At 40.5% G+C, this 12,208-nt stretch overlaps 2 protein-coding genes across 2 annotated transcripts in view; both read right to left on the bottom strand.

The window, feature by feature from the left end:
• LOC114500051 (protein FAM111A-like) overlaps window positions 1-12,195 on the bottom strand; it is a 68,094-nt gene extending 55,899 nt beyond the window's left edge. The window contains exon 1 of the mRNA XM_028516633.2: window positions 12,118-12,195. The gene's annotated coding sequence lies outside the window, so the exon portion shown is untranslated. The remainder of the gene's footprint in view (window positions 1-12,117) is intronic.
• Window positions 7,812-12,208, bottom strand: LOC114500806 (protein FAM111A-like). The gene is made up of 3 exons (XM_028517589.2): window positions 12,118-12,208; window positions 11,475-11,592; window positions 7,812-9,681 (listed from the first exon to the last, which is right to left on the bottom strand). Exons 2-3 carry the CDS (start codon window positions 11,553-11,555, stop codon window positions 7,861-7,863), a joined length of 1,902 nt encoding a protein of 633 aa, XP_028373390.1. The 5' UTR covers window positions 11,556-11,592; window positions 12,118-12,208; the 3' UTR covers window positions 7,812-7,860.

Here is a 12,208-nt window from a genome sequence, read left to right as displayed (position 1 = left end):
AATAAAATGCTTGATAAATCCCAAGATTGGCTAGCTGTACAAACAGGTGAACATATTCAAGTGCGAAGAAGTGTGCATATTCATATAGAAACAAGTAAGCATTCTTCTCTCTGTTCCCTAAAGCCACTTGTGTCTACCTCAACTTAATATTACCATTTTGCCTATTTTTTAGTAAAAGAGAGAGCTCATCAAAGTTGGGTCCTGACAGACTGGGTGCAAAAATCCTTGCTCTGAAGTCCACGACTTTTGTTACTTTCATAAAGTTCAGTGTCACCTTCTTCATTTGTGAAAGAGGGACAGTAATAATATTTCTTGCAGAGAGTTGCATTAAATGTTAGATAAGATAATCCACAGGAAGTGAAAAGCATAATCCCAGGTACACAGTCACTTCTCAGTAAATATGAGCACCATTACTATTTACCTCTGTCTATGACCCCAGTGACATTAAATGTATATTCTGTTGAGTAGTCACCTGGTACAACGAGGCACTTTTGGCATAGTTAATTCATACAGTATCATTTTATTTTTCAGAAGCACTTATGTGGATGATGTCCTCAAACGTATTTCTTTATGTTATATACATGTAAATGTATATTATACAATATGCATTTTATATAGAAGTGTATGCAGTATAGTTTCTATCACCACAAGGGTCCACAATGTTGCCCTTTTATAGCTGCACCCAATTCTCCCCACTGTTTCCCTACCCTTAACTCCTGGCCATCATTAATATGTTCTTCATGTCTGTAATTTTGCCAATTCAAGAATGTTATGTATATGGAATCAAAAAGGATGCCACCTCTTGTGTTAATGTGGTACAATTGGTGAGCCAATATTAATCTGTTATTATTATCTAAAGTCCATATTCTACATTAAGTTCACTCTTGGTGTTGTACATTCAGTGGGTTTTGACGTGGACCTCACAGAACACAGGTAGAGGTATCTCATTGCTGTTTTAAGTTGCAGTTTTCTAAGGACATATGACATTGAGCACTTTTTCACATGCTTATTTGCTAACTGTCTTTGATTAAAATGCCTGTTAAGGTTCTTTGGCCCACCTTTTTTAAGTGGGGTGTTTGCTTTCTTATTGTTGAGTTTTAAAACATCTTTGTATACTTTAGATAACAGTCCTTTATTAGATGTGTCTTTCACAAATATTTTATCTCAGTTTGTGGCTTATGTTTTCATTTATTATTTCTCCCTCTCTCCCTCCCTCCCTGCCTCTCTCTCTCTCTTTTAAGAATGGGTGCTTGTGACATCTGGCATGCTGCAGATGCCACAGGGCCCAGGGGTGGTGAGAAGTGCCTTAGAGTCCCAGTGCTTACACTTGCAGGACTTCCTCCAGCCTTGCCCTCACATACTCTGCACTGTGTGGTGCTGGGACTCCATTCCCTAACAGTGCCTTTCACAAAGCAGACTTTTTTTATTATTTTTTAATTTTTTTAAATATATTTTACTTATGGTATTACAGTCATTCCATTTCCCACCCTTCACTCCCCTCCACCCTGCACACCCTCTGCCACCCACATTATCCCCCTTTAGTTCATGTCCATGGGTCATACTTGTAAGTTCTTTAACTTCTACATTTCCCATACTATTCTTGCCCTCCCCCTGTCTATTTTCTACCTACCACCTATTCTACTTATTCTCTGTACCTTTTCCCCCTCTCTCCTCCTCCCACTCCCCTGTTGCTAACCCTCCATGTGATCTCCATTTCTGTGGTTCTGTTCCTGTTTTAGTTGTTTGTTTTTGTTTTAGGTGTAGTTGTTAATCATTGTGAGTTTGCTGTCATTTTATTTTACATGATTTTTATCTTCCTTTTCTTAGATAAGTCCCTTTAACATTTCATATAATAAAGGCTTGGCAATAATGAACTCCTTTAACTTGACCTTGTCTGAGAAGCACTTGATCTGTCTGCCCTTCCATTCTAAATGAAAGCTTTGCTGGATAGAGCAATCTGGGATGTGGGTCCTTGCCTTTCATGAGTTGGAATACTTCTTTCCAGCCCCTTCTTGTCTGCAAGGTCTCCTTTGAGAAATCAGCTGACAGTCTGATGGGAACTCCTTTGTAGGTGACTGTCTCCTTATCTCTTGCTGCTTCTAGGATTCTCTCCTTCATTTTAATCTTGGATAATGTAACTCTGTTGTGCCTTGGTGTGTTCCTCCTTGGGTCCAACTTCTTTGGGACTCTGAGCTTCCTGGACTTCCTGGAAGTCTATTTCCTTTGCCAGATTGGGGAAGTTTTTCTATATTATTTGTTCAAATAAGTTTTCAATTTGTTGCTCTTCTTCTTTCCCTTCTGGTACCACTATAATTTGGATGTTGGAATATTTAACGATGTCCTGGAGGTTCCTAAGCCTCTCCTCATTCTTTTTTTGAATTCTTATTTCTTCAGTCTTTTCTGTTTGACTGTGTCTTTCTTCCTTCTGGTCCACTCCATTGATTTGAGTCCCGGTTTCCTTCCCATCACTATTGGTTCCCTGTACATTTTCCTTTATTTCACTTAGTGTAGTCATCATTTTCTTCATCTAATTTGTGACCAAATTCAACCAATTCTGTGAGCATCCTGATCACCAGTGTATTGAACTGTGCATATGATAAGTTGGCTATCTCTTTGTTGCTTACTTTTATTTTTTCTGGAGCTTTGATCTGTTCTTCCATTTGGGCCATTTCTTTTGTCTTGTCACGCCTGTTATGTAGTGAGGGGTAGAGCCTTAGACGTTCACGAGGGTGGGTCAACCCAGTCACTGTGTTGTGACACTGTGGGGCAGGGGTCAGAGAGGGAACAATGGCACTTGCTTCACCCTCTGTCAGATTTCAGTCCCTTCCACTGCTTCCACCAAAAAACTGGGCCTCTCTGGTACTGATTCCTGGGTGTGTGGGCCTATGTACATTCTGGACCATGTGCGTCTCTCCAACGAACTCTCCTGTGAGGCTGAGAGTCTCTCTCAGCACCTCAATGCCCACAGGTGTTTGCAATCAGTGTTTTGAGGCTTTATTTCCCCTTGCTGGAGCCCTGGCTTTCGAGGTCTGTCTCAATCTCCAGTTTCACCTGGTTTATCTGTGGGTGAATGTGTGACCACCTGGTTAACTAGCCATCTTGTGTGCTTTGCTGGGTCTTCCCACCACCACCCCATGCCCTGGGTCTGCCAGCCACTGCCTGAGCACCAGGGTCTGTCAGCTGCTGCCTTGAAGAACTGGAGTCAGCAAGCCACCGCTTTTTTTTTTGTAGCCCCTCTCTGGGCCACCTGACTCTGCCCCTCCTACTGGTCTGGATGAATGTGTCTATTTTAACTCATTGGTCGTCGGACTACTGTACAGTTCAATTTTCTGTCAGTCCTGGTTTCTAAATTTTTCTTGTCCTTATTTTGGTTGTGTGAGGAGATACAGTGTGTCTACATATGGCTCCATCATGACCGGAAGTCAATTATCCCTCTATTCTTTAGACACTTAAGGACTTCACTACCTTTCATGTCCTGCTCCCTGCACCCCTCCACCTTGGTGAGTCCGTGAAGAGTGGGGCAGAGTGTTGACAAGGTAAAAATTGGAGTGCAGGGCTGGGTAAGGGAAAGGGTGCTAGTAAATGTCCTAAGCTCTTGGTGGGACCATCAGAAAGCTAAACTCAAGACATGGAGCAATTTGAGGTAGAGTTTCAACATTCTGTGACTCAGCCTCCAGTCACATCTGTCCCTGAGTAGGATGGGATGGTCTTACATCACTCTGCCTATCAGACGACAGGGTGACCTTTGTCTGGAGGAGAAGACCAAATTCCAGATGATGAAGTACGGGATAAAGTTTCCCCCAAGAAAGGCAACAGTCTTTTTTTTTTCATGTAAAATCCAAGAGGATGCCAAGGCCACGATGGCTGAGCTCTTGAATATACACACATACCATTTGTATTTCACTACCAAGGAATTTTGTATCCTTCCTTCTTAAGTCAATGAGTCTGAGTTGAACTACCCCCAAGAGGAATGCCAGATGGAAGACACCCCTTGAGTGAAATCATGAGTTTCAACAAACTGTAGCAACAGGTTAATAAGGGCTGCCTTTGTGTGGAAGGGGAGCCCTGGAGGCTGCATCCAGCAGGTGGCAGTGTGTACAAGGAAATGGCCTCTGCGTGGTTGGTGGCCTTTCAAGTGTTTAACCCATGCTGGGGTTTGCCTTCCTTCTTTTGGGATTCTATATTATTTTTGCTGGAATACTCAGAGGGGACAACGAAATGGTTTGGGGACCATCTATATGTTCCATATGAAGCAGTTCCTGAATAGGAGAATCCCCTCTGGCACTTATGAGAGAGAAAAGTGCTGGAACAGAGCACATGAAGCCCACGACTGTCCACTGAGCCCCATCTGACAGGTCACGCCAGTTTTTCTCCCGACCTTGTCCTGTTTTTCCAAGGTGGGTATCTAGGCACAGTGTTAGGTCCTCTCCCAGGTGCCTCTCAGTGTCTGGTAAGCATCCAGATCCAGGACCCCTTTCTGCACCACCCCCCATCCCAATGCCTCAGCTCCATCCTTCAGTTCTTGGTGCCTGAAACTTCTCTGCCCAGAATCTTTTCCTTTTCTGGAATAGATAAGGAAGGTAATTTGGGCACCTGGAGTCAACTGGGCCAAATTGGACTCCTACCCTCTGGTATTCACACAACAGTGGATGGCCTTTGGATTTCTTGGGGGCAGAGGGATCTCAGCTCCATCTCAATTATCTTTCTCCAAAAGCAGCAGAGGCTTTGGTGATGGGAAAAAAGGGATCAGGGAAAGGGTGAGGAGGGAGAAAGGAGGGTCTACATGCTTTTATTTTTGGTTTTGAGTGGCTTGGTACTTTGGGTTCAACCAAATGAACTTCCGTGTTTTAGCTTTTCTAATTAAGTTTTCTAATTAGGAAAGTGTATTTATTACACTTTACAAAAGCAGTCACAGATACTCTAAATTATGGACATATTTTCATTTTCTAAATCTTCACCTGAGAATATGTTTGTTGAATTTTAGAGAGAGAGGAAGGGAGAGAGACAGAAAAGAGACACATGGATATAACTGAGAAACACAGATTGGTTGCCTTTGGTCCACACCACTACCTTGGATTGAAGGTGCATGTTAGGTGTGTTCCCTGACCAGAGATCAAACCACAACTATTAAGTGCACAGGATGAGGCTCCAACCAACTGAGTCACATGGCCAGGGCTCATTATTTCTCCTAATATTCCATGGGTTCAACCTAATGAACTTTCAAATTTTAGCTCATCTAAAACTCCTCAATAGTAATTGCCATCAAACAGCAAGATCAGTTGTTGAGCAATAGGGAGGTGCTGGGAGAGTGGAGCCCATGGAGAGAGTAGGAAGCTCTGTGACCCTTGCCATATGTCTTGCCCCGGTGACACCTCAGGTCTTAGATTTCCAAATGCCTGTGCCATGCAATGGAGACAGAGTCCCACTCCCTGTTCATAGATTCCAGCATCTTTGCATTGAGAGCTCTGGACAGCATTCAGAAGTTTAGGAGAGGAAATGAATGCACTGGAGAGGCCCGGGGGCTGGCAAACAAGTGACAAGGTTGGCTCTTGCTGTGTAAGAAGGGAGGGTGGATCTAAATGAGGCATTGGCTTCAAAAATGGGTTCCAGCCTGGAGGGGACCTGGTGGGCTTCTTGGTTTTCTTTCTCCTCTCCCTTTGGCCCATCTCCCTGAGACATATTCATGTCTTCTTTTCTTCCCCCCACAAGGCCTTCTTCTTGGGTCAAACCTCCCTCTCCCATCCCTCATGAGGACACAAGTCATTGGATTTAGGGCCCACCAGAAATCCCAATGATCTCATCTAGAGATCTTTAACTTAATTACATCTGCACAGACTTGATCTCTGACAAAGTCAAATTCACATTCACAGATAACAGACAGCTAGGACTTGGACATATGGTTTTGTGGGGACACACACAAAAACTAATGCTTTGGGAAAGAAATAAAGTATTGATGTCAAAAAAGGGCCATGTTTAATGGCTTTGTGAGCTCATCTGGAATTCTCATGTGGAAATAAGCAAGGACAGAAAAGAGGTGGGCAGTATGAAAGGTCAAAAGGAAACAGGAAGAAAATGTTCTCTTTTTCTACCTGTGTCAAATTTTAGCCTGATTTGTTAACTTGATACTTCTCTGTGTTAGATTATTTCATCTGAACAAAAAACACCTGGTGATAGGATTTATATATAGCATAATAATAGCAATAGGAATATGCCGATATTTTGCAGTTAGTAATCAAAGTTGTGACATACACTTCATGATAAACACTGCATTGCAACTTCACTAACAATCTTTGCATACATGTGCATACAGTGTGTTAGTGTGTGTGTATATATATATATATATATATATATATATAAAATCTAGCCCACACCACTTCTTTATAAAGCTGAGAACTACTTTTTCCTAGAATCCCTGTGTGTTAAAGGTCAGCATTTATCAATGAGAATAACTCTGAAGAAACTGGGAAGGTAAAAATGAAGTATTAGGCATTATTTTTTGGATATTCATGGAAGTGAGAGGATTGTGTAATACCTACACAAGCTCCCACTTGTAAATTGTGTCTGATGTGGCAATTTTGCAACCTCTCTGTGAGTGACTACCTTGCCATCATGGTGACAAGAGGTGGACCATCTCAGACTTCCCCACATCAATCAGCTACTTCACTTCTCTGGCTGCAACCTTAGAGATCTTCTCTTCCCTTTCTCCTCCCATTCATCTAACCCCTCATCCTAATCAAACACCATATTCTTGTAGTACTGACAGTAATTTTTACTCTCCTGACAGAATATAGACTGATATTGTAACTATACTTAGTTATGTTAAAGTGAGGACAGCCCCAATTCATGAATTAATCTTATAATCCCTTGAACAGTATTATTAATTTCAACAGTACTAATAGTTCACAACCCAAAAAAGTTACAATACCAAATGCTGGTGAGGATGTGAATGAATATAAACTCTCCCTCAGTGTTTGTGGGAATGCAAAATGGTGTAGCTCCATTACAACACAGTTCAGCCGGTACAACACTTATGAAATTAAACATGACTTTACCACACAGTCCAGTAATTACCCTTCTTGGTATTTACCCAACTGAATTGAAAACATATGTTCATCCAAAAATTTGTACACAAATGCTTATAACAAATTTATTTATAATCACTGAACTTGAAGCAAGTAAGAGCTCTCTCAAAAGATGAATGAACAAAAAAGTAGTGGTATACCAATATAACAGGATATTACTCAGTGATACAATGAAGTGAGCTATCAAACCGTAAAAAGACGCAGAAGCACTTCAACTGCATATTGCTAAGTAAAAGAAGTCAATCAGAAAAAAGCTATATACTAGGTGATTACATGACATTCTGGCAAAAGCAAACTCTCTCTAAAAATAAGTCTTTAAAAAATAAAACAAAATAGAGATAACAATCCACCTCATAAAGCTTTTAGAACTAGTTTATACATGAGGTTAGAAAAAATGCACTTAGAAAGTACAAAGAAGTGGTCAAGAGTATTTGTTATTATTGATGATATCAATAATTTTTTAAAGATTTTATTTATTTATTTATTTGTTTGTTTGTTTATTTATTTATATTTAGAGATAGGGGAAGGGAGGGAGAGAGAGAGAGAGAAATCTATCACATGCCCCAACCAGGGCTGGGCCCACAACCAAGGTGTGTGCTGTGGCCAGAAATCTACCCAGCCACCTTTCACTCTGTGCCACAAGGACCAACCAAGTGAGCCACGTTGGTCAGGGAGCAATAGCACTTTAAATTTACAAAATTATCATCACAGGCTGTGGAATAACATTTCTATAGCTAATTCCCTTAAAGCTTGGAAATAGATGGGATTCTCACTGTCCTCAATCCTCATCACACACCATTTCTACCTCCTGCTGAGTTATGCATGTGCCTTCATACCAGGCTCTATGCTTTTGTTTAATATCATGGAGGATGGCTTCCATAGTAGGGCCAAACTCAATGATACTGGAAAATTCAGAATGGTAGTAATTACGGAAGCCAGCACTGTGCATGGCCACCAATGAACCGTATGAATCAAATACTGGCGAGCCAGATGACCCAAAGTAAAAACTGGTGTCATAGGTAATCACATCAGTTCTGGGAGCCATTTCCTCGAAACTTCTTTGAGTGAACATATGGATATATTCCATATGCTCATCGAAATCCTGCATACACTCATTGGAATCCTGAGACGGAAAATGTTGCTGATATCTTTGTACTCGCTGACCCTGAGGGATTACAGCACAACCATCAGCCAACTTTAGCTTTCCATCTGGATGGCCAATAATATATATCAACCCACTAAGGGGCACAGGACCAATTCCATTATATAGTCCCAAAGGTACTGGCTGTCCATTTTCCTCCAGTTCCAGAACAGCATAATCGAGAGTTTCATCAGATATCTTAAACCAAGGCCTGACAAAAAAGTAGTCCCCTGTTTCGTGGCTGTCTTCGTAACCAAACGTCACTCTCACGCATTGGCCAATTATGTCTGCCCACTTGCTTGGCTCTATTCCTGTTCCCACAATGTCCTGTATTACATGTCGACAAGTGAAAACAAACAACCCTCTAAAAACAAAGCAGGTGGCACAACCCCGAATTCCATTGTTGTCCCATGACAAGTACCCAACTGAGTCACTGAGATGAGAAAGAAGTTTGAGCATTTTAACTGGAGTAGCATTTTTTGTCAGTTTCCCAAAGTATGTTTTATGTGCAAGATATAATTTCTTCCCCTGTCTATTTTTAATCTTTTTCTTGAAGCTTTCTCTAATTTTTGTCATTTCTCTTTTCAAACTAGGGTACAGGGCCACACTTACTCCTTTCGACACAGAGGTGTTTCTTTCCTCCAACTCAGGATTCTGAGTGGTTGTCAAATCACAGCTCTGAGTGGTTACCACACCATAGTTCTGAGTGGTTGCCAAATCACGGCTCTGAGTGGCTGCTGCCCTAGGCGTCCTCCTTTGTTGAACCTCAACCTGGAAGAGCTTGCCCTCTAGCTCATCGACGCACTGTGTGTTTTCTACAATGGAGTCCAGGTTTAAAATGAGTCTCCAATCATCGATCTCCAGAAAGGAAAGAAATCTGCCATCCTTGCACACAGCCTCTTTGATGGTTTCTCCTTTGAAAGCATAGACACAGAGTTTGACCCCTTCTTTGTGAAGTTTCCTGTATTTGACAATCCTTTTCCTTGTCTTTCCAATTGCGTGGATAAAAAATTTGACACAATCAGTAGATGGCTTGTCATGCCGACCAGATATCTGGTTCTTTTCATTCTGCTTACTTTTATTCTGGGCAAATGTAATTCCCAGGTGACAATTTTGAGGCAAACAACTGAGGGGCATTCCAAGGTTTAGGTAGCCTTCAATTCCTTCTGTGCCTTGCACCAGCATTTCTTTGCCTTGCTGAGTTTCTCTCTCTTTTTTGACAACCCGAAGAGTGTCAAGTGCTGTTGATAAGGTATGCCTCTCATTACATGTGATCTGGTATTTCATTTGTTTGTTTCTCCTGTGAGGTACATCTAAGGTAATGTCAAGTACCTTATTTTGGGATATAGCCTGGTCTTTGGGTCCTTGAGCCTGGGTATTAGTTACATGATGTGGGCTTTTTCTGGAGCCATTCTTCATTTGAGGAACACTGGAATTATCCTGTTGTTCTTTATTGACCTAAAAGGAAATATTAGAGTCTGTAAAACTATTTATGCAACCTGCCTTTTGTTTCATTTTTTAGTATGCAATTCACAAAATTTCTTTGTAAAACTGAGAACCAGTCTCCAAAGCCCCAGTGAATAGAATTAAATCAGAGTTTGAGTTGGGAGCCAAAATATAAGGTGAGTTTCCTTTCCTATCAATGAGATAAGCTTTTAATACTACTAGACTTGTGCATACTTATGAGAAATGTGAGGGGGAAAGAACAACGGTTTTGTAGTTTGATCAAAAATAGAGATGCTGCCCTGGTTGGTGTGGCTCAGTGGACTGAGCACCTGCCTGTGAACCAAAGGGTCACTGGTTCCATTACCAGTCAGGGCACATGCCTGGGCTGCAGGCCAGGTCCCCAGTAGGGGGTGCCCAAGAGGCAATCACACACTGATGTTTCTCTTCCTCTTTGTCCTTCCCTGCTCCTCTCCAGAAATAAGTAAATAAAATCTTTTAAAAAACAACAGCAGAGATGCATGCTTAAATGTCTGCCAGCCTTCACAGTGTTCTCTTGGGTATTGTTTACTCTTTTCAGCTGTATAATTTTTACTACTTTGGACCACAGTGATGAATTGCACCAATAATTGTTCTTAAAACACCAAAATCAGCAAGAATAACGTACCATCGTTGATTTTATAATTGAGAATTAAATGCTAAAGAAATCATCATCAGTTAAGTAATTATTTTGTCATAATGATATTGTTACAGTCAATGAATAAAGATACAGTCAATAATAAATAATAATATTATCAATAAATAATAGATTAATAAAAATAATAAAGAATGCATCGTATCATCATATATCAATATAATTGATTAATAAATAACCAATGAATTTACTTGTTAATAAATAATAATAAATGAATACTAATATTGTTACAGTCAATAATAAAGATGCAGTCAATGAATGAATGGCATATGCATATGATGCGCTATGCCCTGTTCCACATGCCTTTCATAAACTACCTTGTATAATTCTTACAACCCTGTGAGGTAGGTGTGATTAGTCCCATTTTCTTGGGAAAGAACTTGAACACCCAAATGTCAGCAAACTTAAGTCCAAGCCTTCATCTCACTATGGCCTTAAGAACAAATCACTTCTTTCATCTCTTTATAAACCAAATGGGGGATGAGAAAATCCTGCCTGCCTGCCTAATAAGCTTATAGTAAGAATAAATTTTTTTAAAAGATTTTATTTATTAATTTTTAGAGAGGGGAGGAAGGGAGATAGGGAGAGAGAGAGAAACATCAATGTGTGGTTGCTGGGGCTCATGGCCTGCAACCCAGGCATGTATCCTGACTGGGAATCGAACCTGCGACACTTTAAGAATAAATATTTTAAAAATTGTTTTATAAATTGTAAAGCCTTACACAATTGTACTGCCATTATCAAATACATCAGCCACATTTGCATGGCATTATATATATTGCCAAGCTATGAAATAACTTTAATTTTGTTTTCATTCCATATTTTGCTGTACATTATATTTGTTTTTTTGTTGTTGTTCACGAAGTGTTACAATAGCTTTTTGTTAAATGCTGATTTGCTATGGCTAAAATTTTTATTAAAACTCCTCTGTACCACCACCCATGAAAACAGAAAGAATAAACATGAATGAGAATTTTAACTTATGTTACATTCCCTACATTCCCTACATTCAATGGGATAATTTCTGGACAGTAGGACTATGCAGCCCAGTGTCAAGGATGGCTAAGTCTAGTATTTATACATTCTGTAAACACTATTTACAAACATATTGTACCTGAGGAAAATAGTCCACAATTTTCGTATTTCTCCTTGTATCCAAGGAGACCTTCTGTGACCTGTTTTTCTTACAGCTCATGATGGCTTGAAGATGAGTAGGCAGTTCAGCTGAAACACTAAAAAGGTTGAAGTTAGAGCAGTATCTTCACAGCTACCATTAACTGTACAGAGGATAAGATTAATGGGGACCCTGTGTCCCACCTTTCCCTTCAGCTCCAGCCACACCCTTCTCAGAGATGTTAACTTAGGAAGTAGATATTTTATCCACCAACTGTAATCACCCCAACAACAAAAGCTCCCCATGATGGAGAATTATACCAGATACTTTACAAAAATTATCTCTAATTGCCAATTCCCACAGATACCAAGCAAAATAGGTATATCTGCTTTTGCAGAGGGGGAAAGTATAACTCACAGAAGGCAGGTGAGCTCTCTCCACAGTCAGAGTGACATGGCAGAGATGGAATTCAAAGGCAGGAATAACTATCTTTCAGGAGGGTTTGCTGTTGGAGATTTAAAAAGTGTGTTCTGGTTCCATTAATGTTAAGTTATGGCCTCTACTTAAGTTGGAGATGGCGTGGGGATGGTATAATTGCAGGACAATGAACAGCAAAAACAACATACAGACAAAGTCAACTTACAATGGGAGTTTGACTGGGAAGATAGGAAAGTTAGTGGCTGCTTTAGATTTTTTTGTTTGTTTAAAGAGGTATTTTCCCCTCTGTGCCTCCT

The sequence above is a fragment of the Phyllostomus discolor genome, chromosome 6 (genome assembly GCF_004126475.2).
Source record: "Phyllostomus discolor isolate MPI-MPIP mPhyDis1 chromosome 6, mPhyDis1.pri.v3, whole genome shotgun sequence".
In the NCBI taxonomy this organism is placed as follows: Eukaryota; Metazoa; Chordata; class Mammalia; order Chiroptera; family Phyllostomidae; genus Phyllostomus; species Phyllostomus discolor.
The sequence above is the reverse complement of the archived record's forward strand: the minus strand, read 5'-3'. Positions and strand labels throughout refer to the sequence as shown.

Coding starts and splice junctions, on each gene's coding strand:
- LOC114500806 (XM_028517589.2), bottom strand. CDS start 11,555: ATGAGCTGTAAGAAAAACAGGTCACAGAAGGTCTCCTTGGATACAAGG. Junction 9,682..11,474: donor TTGTGGACTATTTTCCTCAG/GTACAATATGTT, acceptor ATTTCCTTTTAG/GTCAATAAAGAACAACAGGA.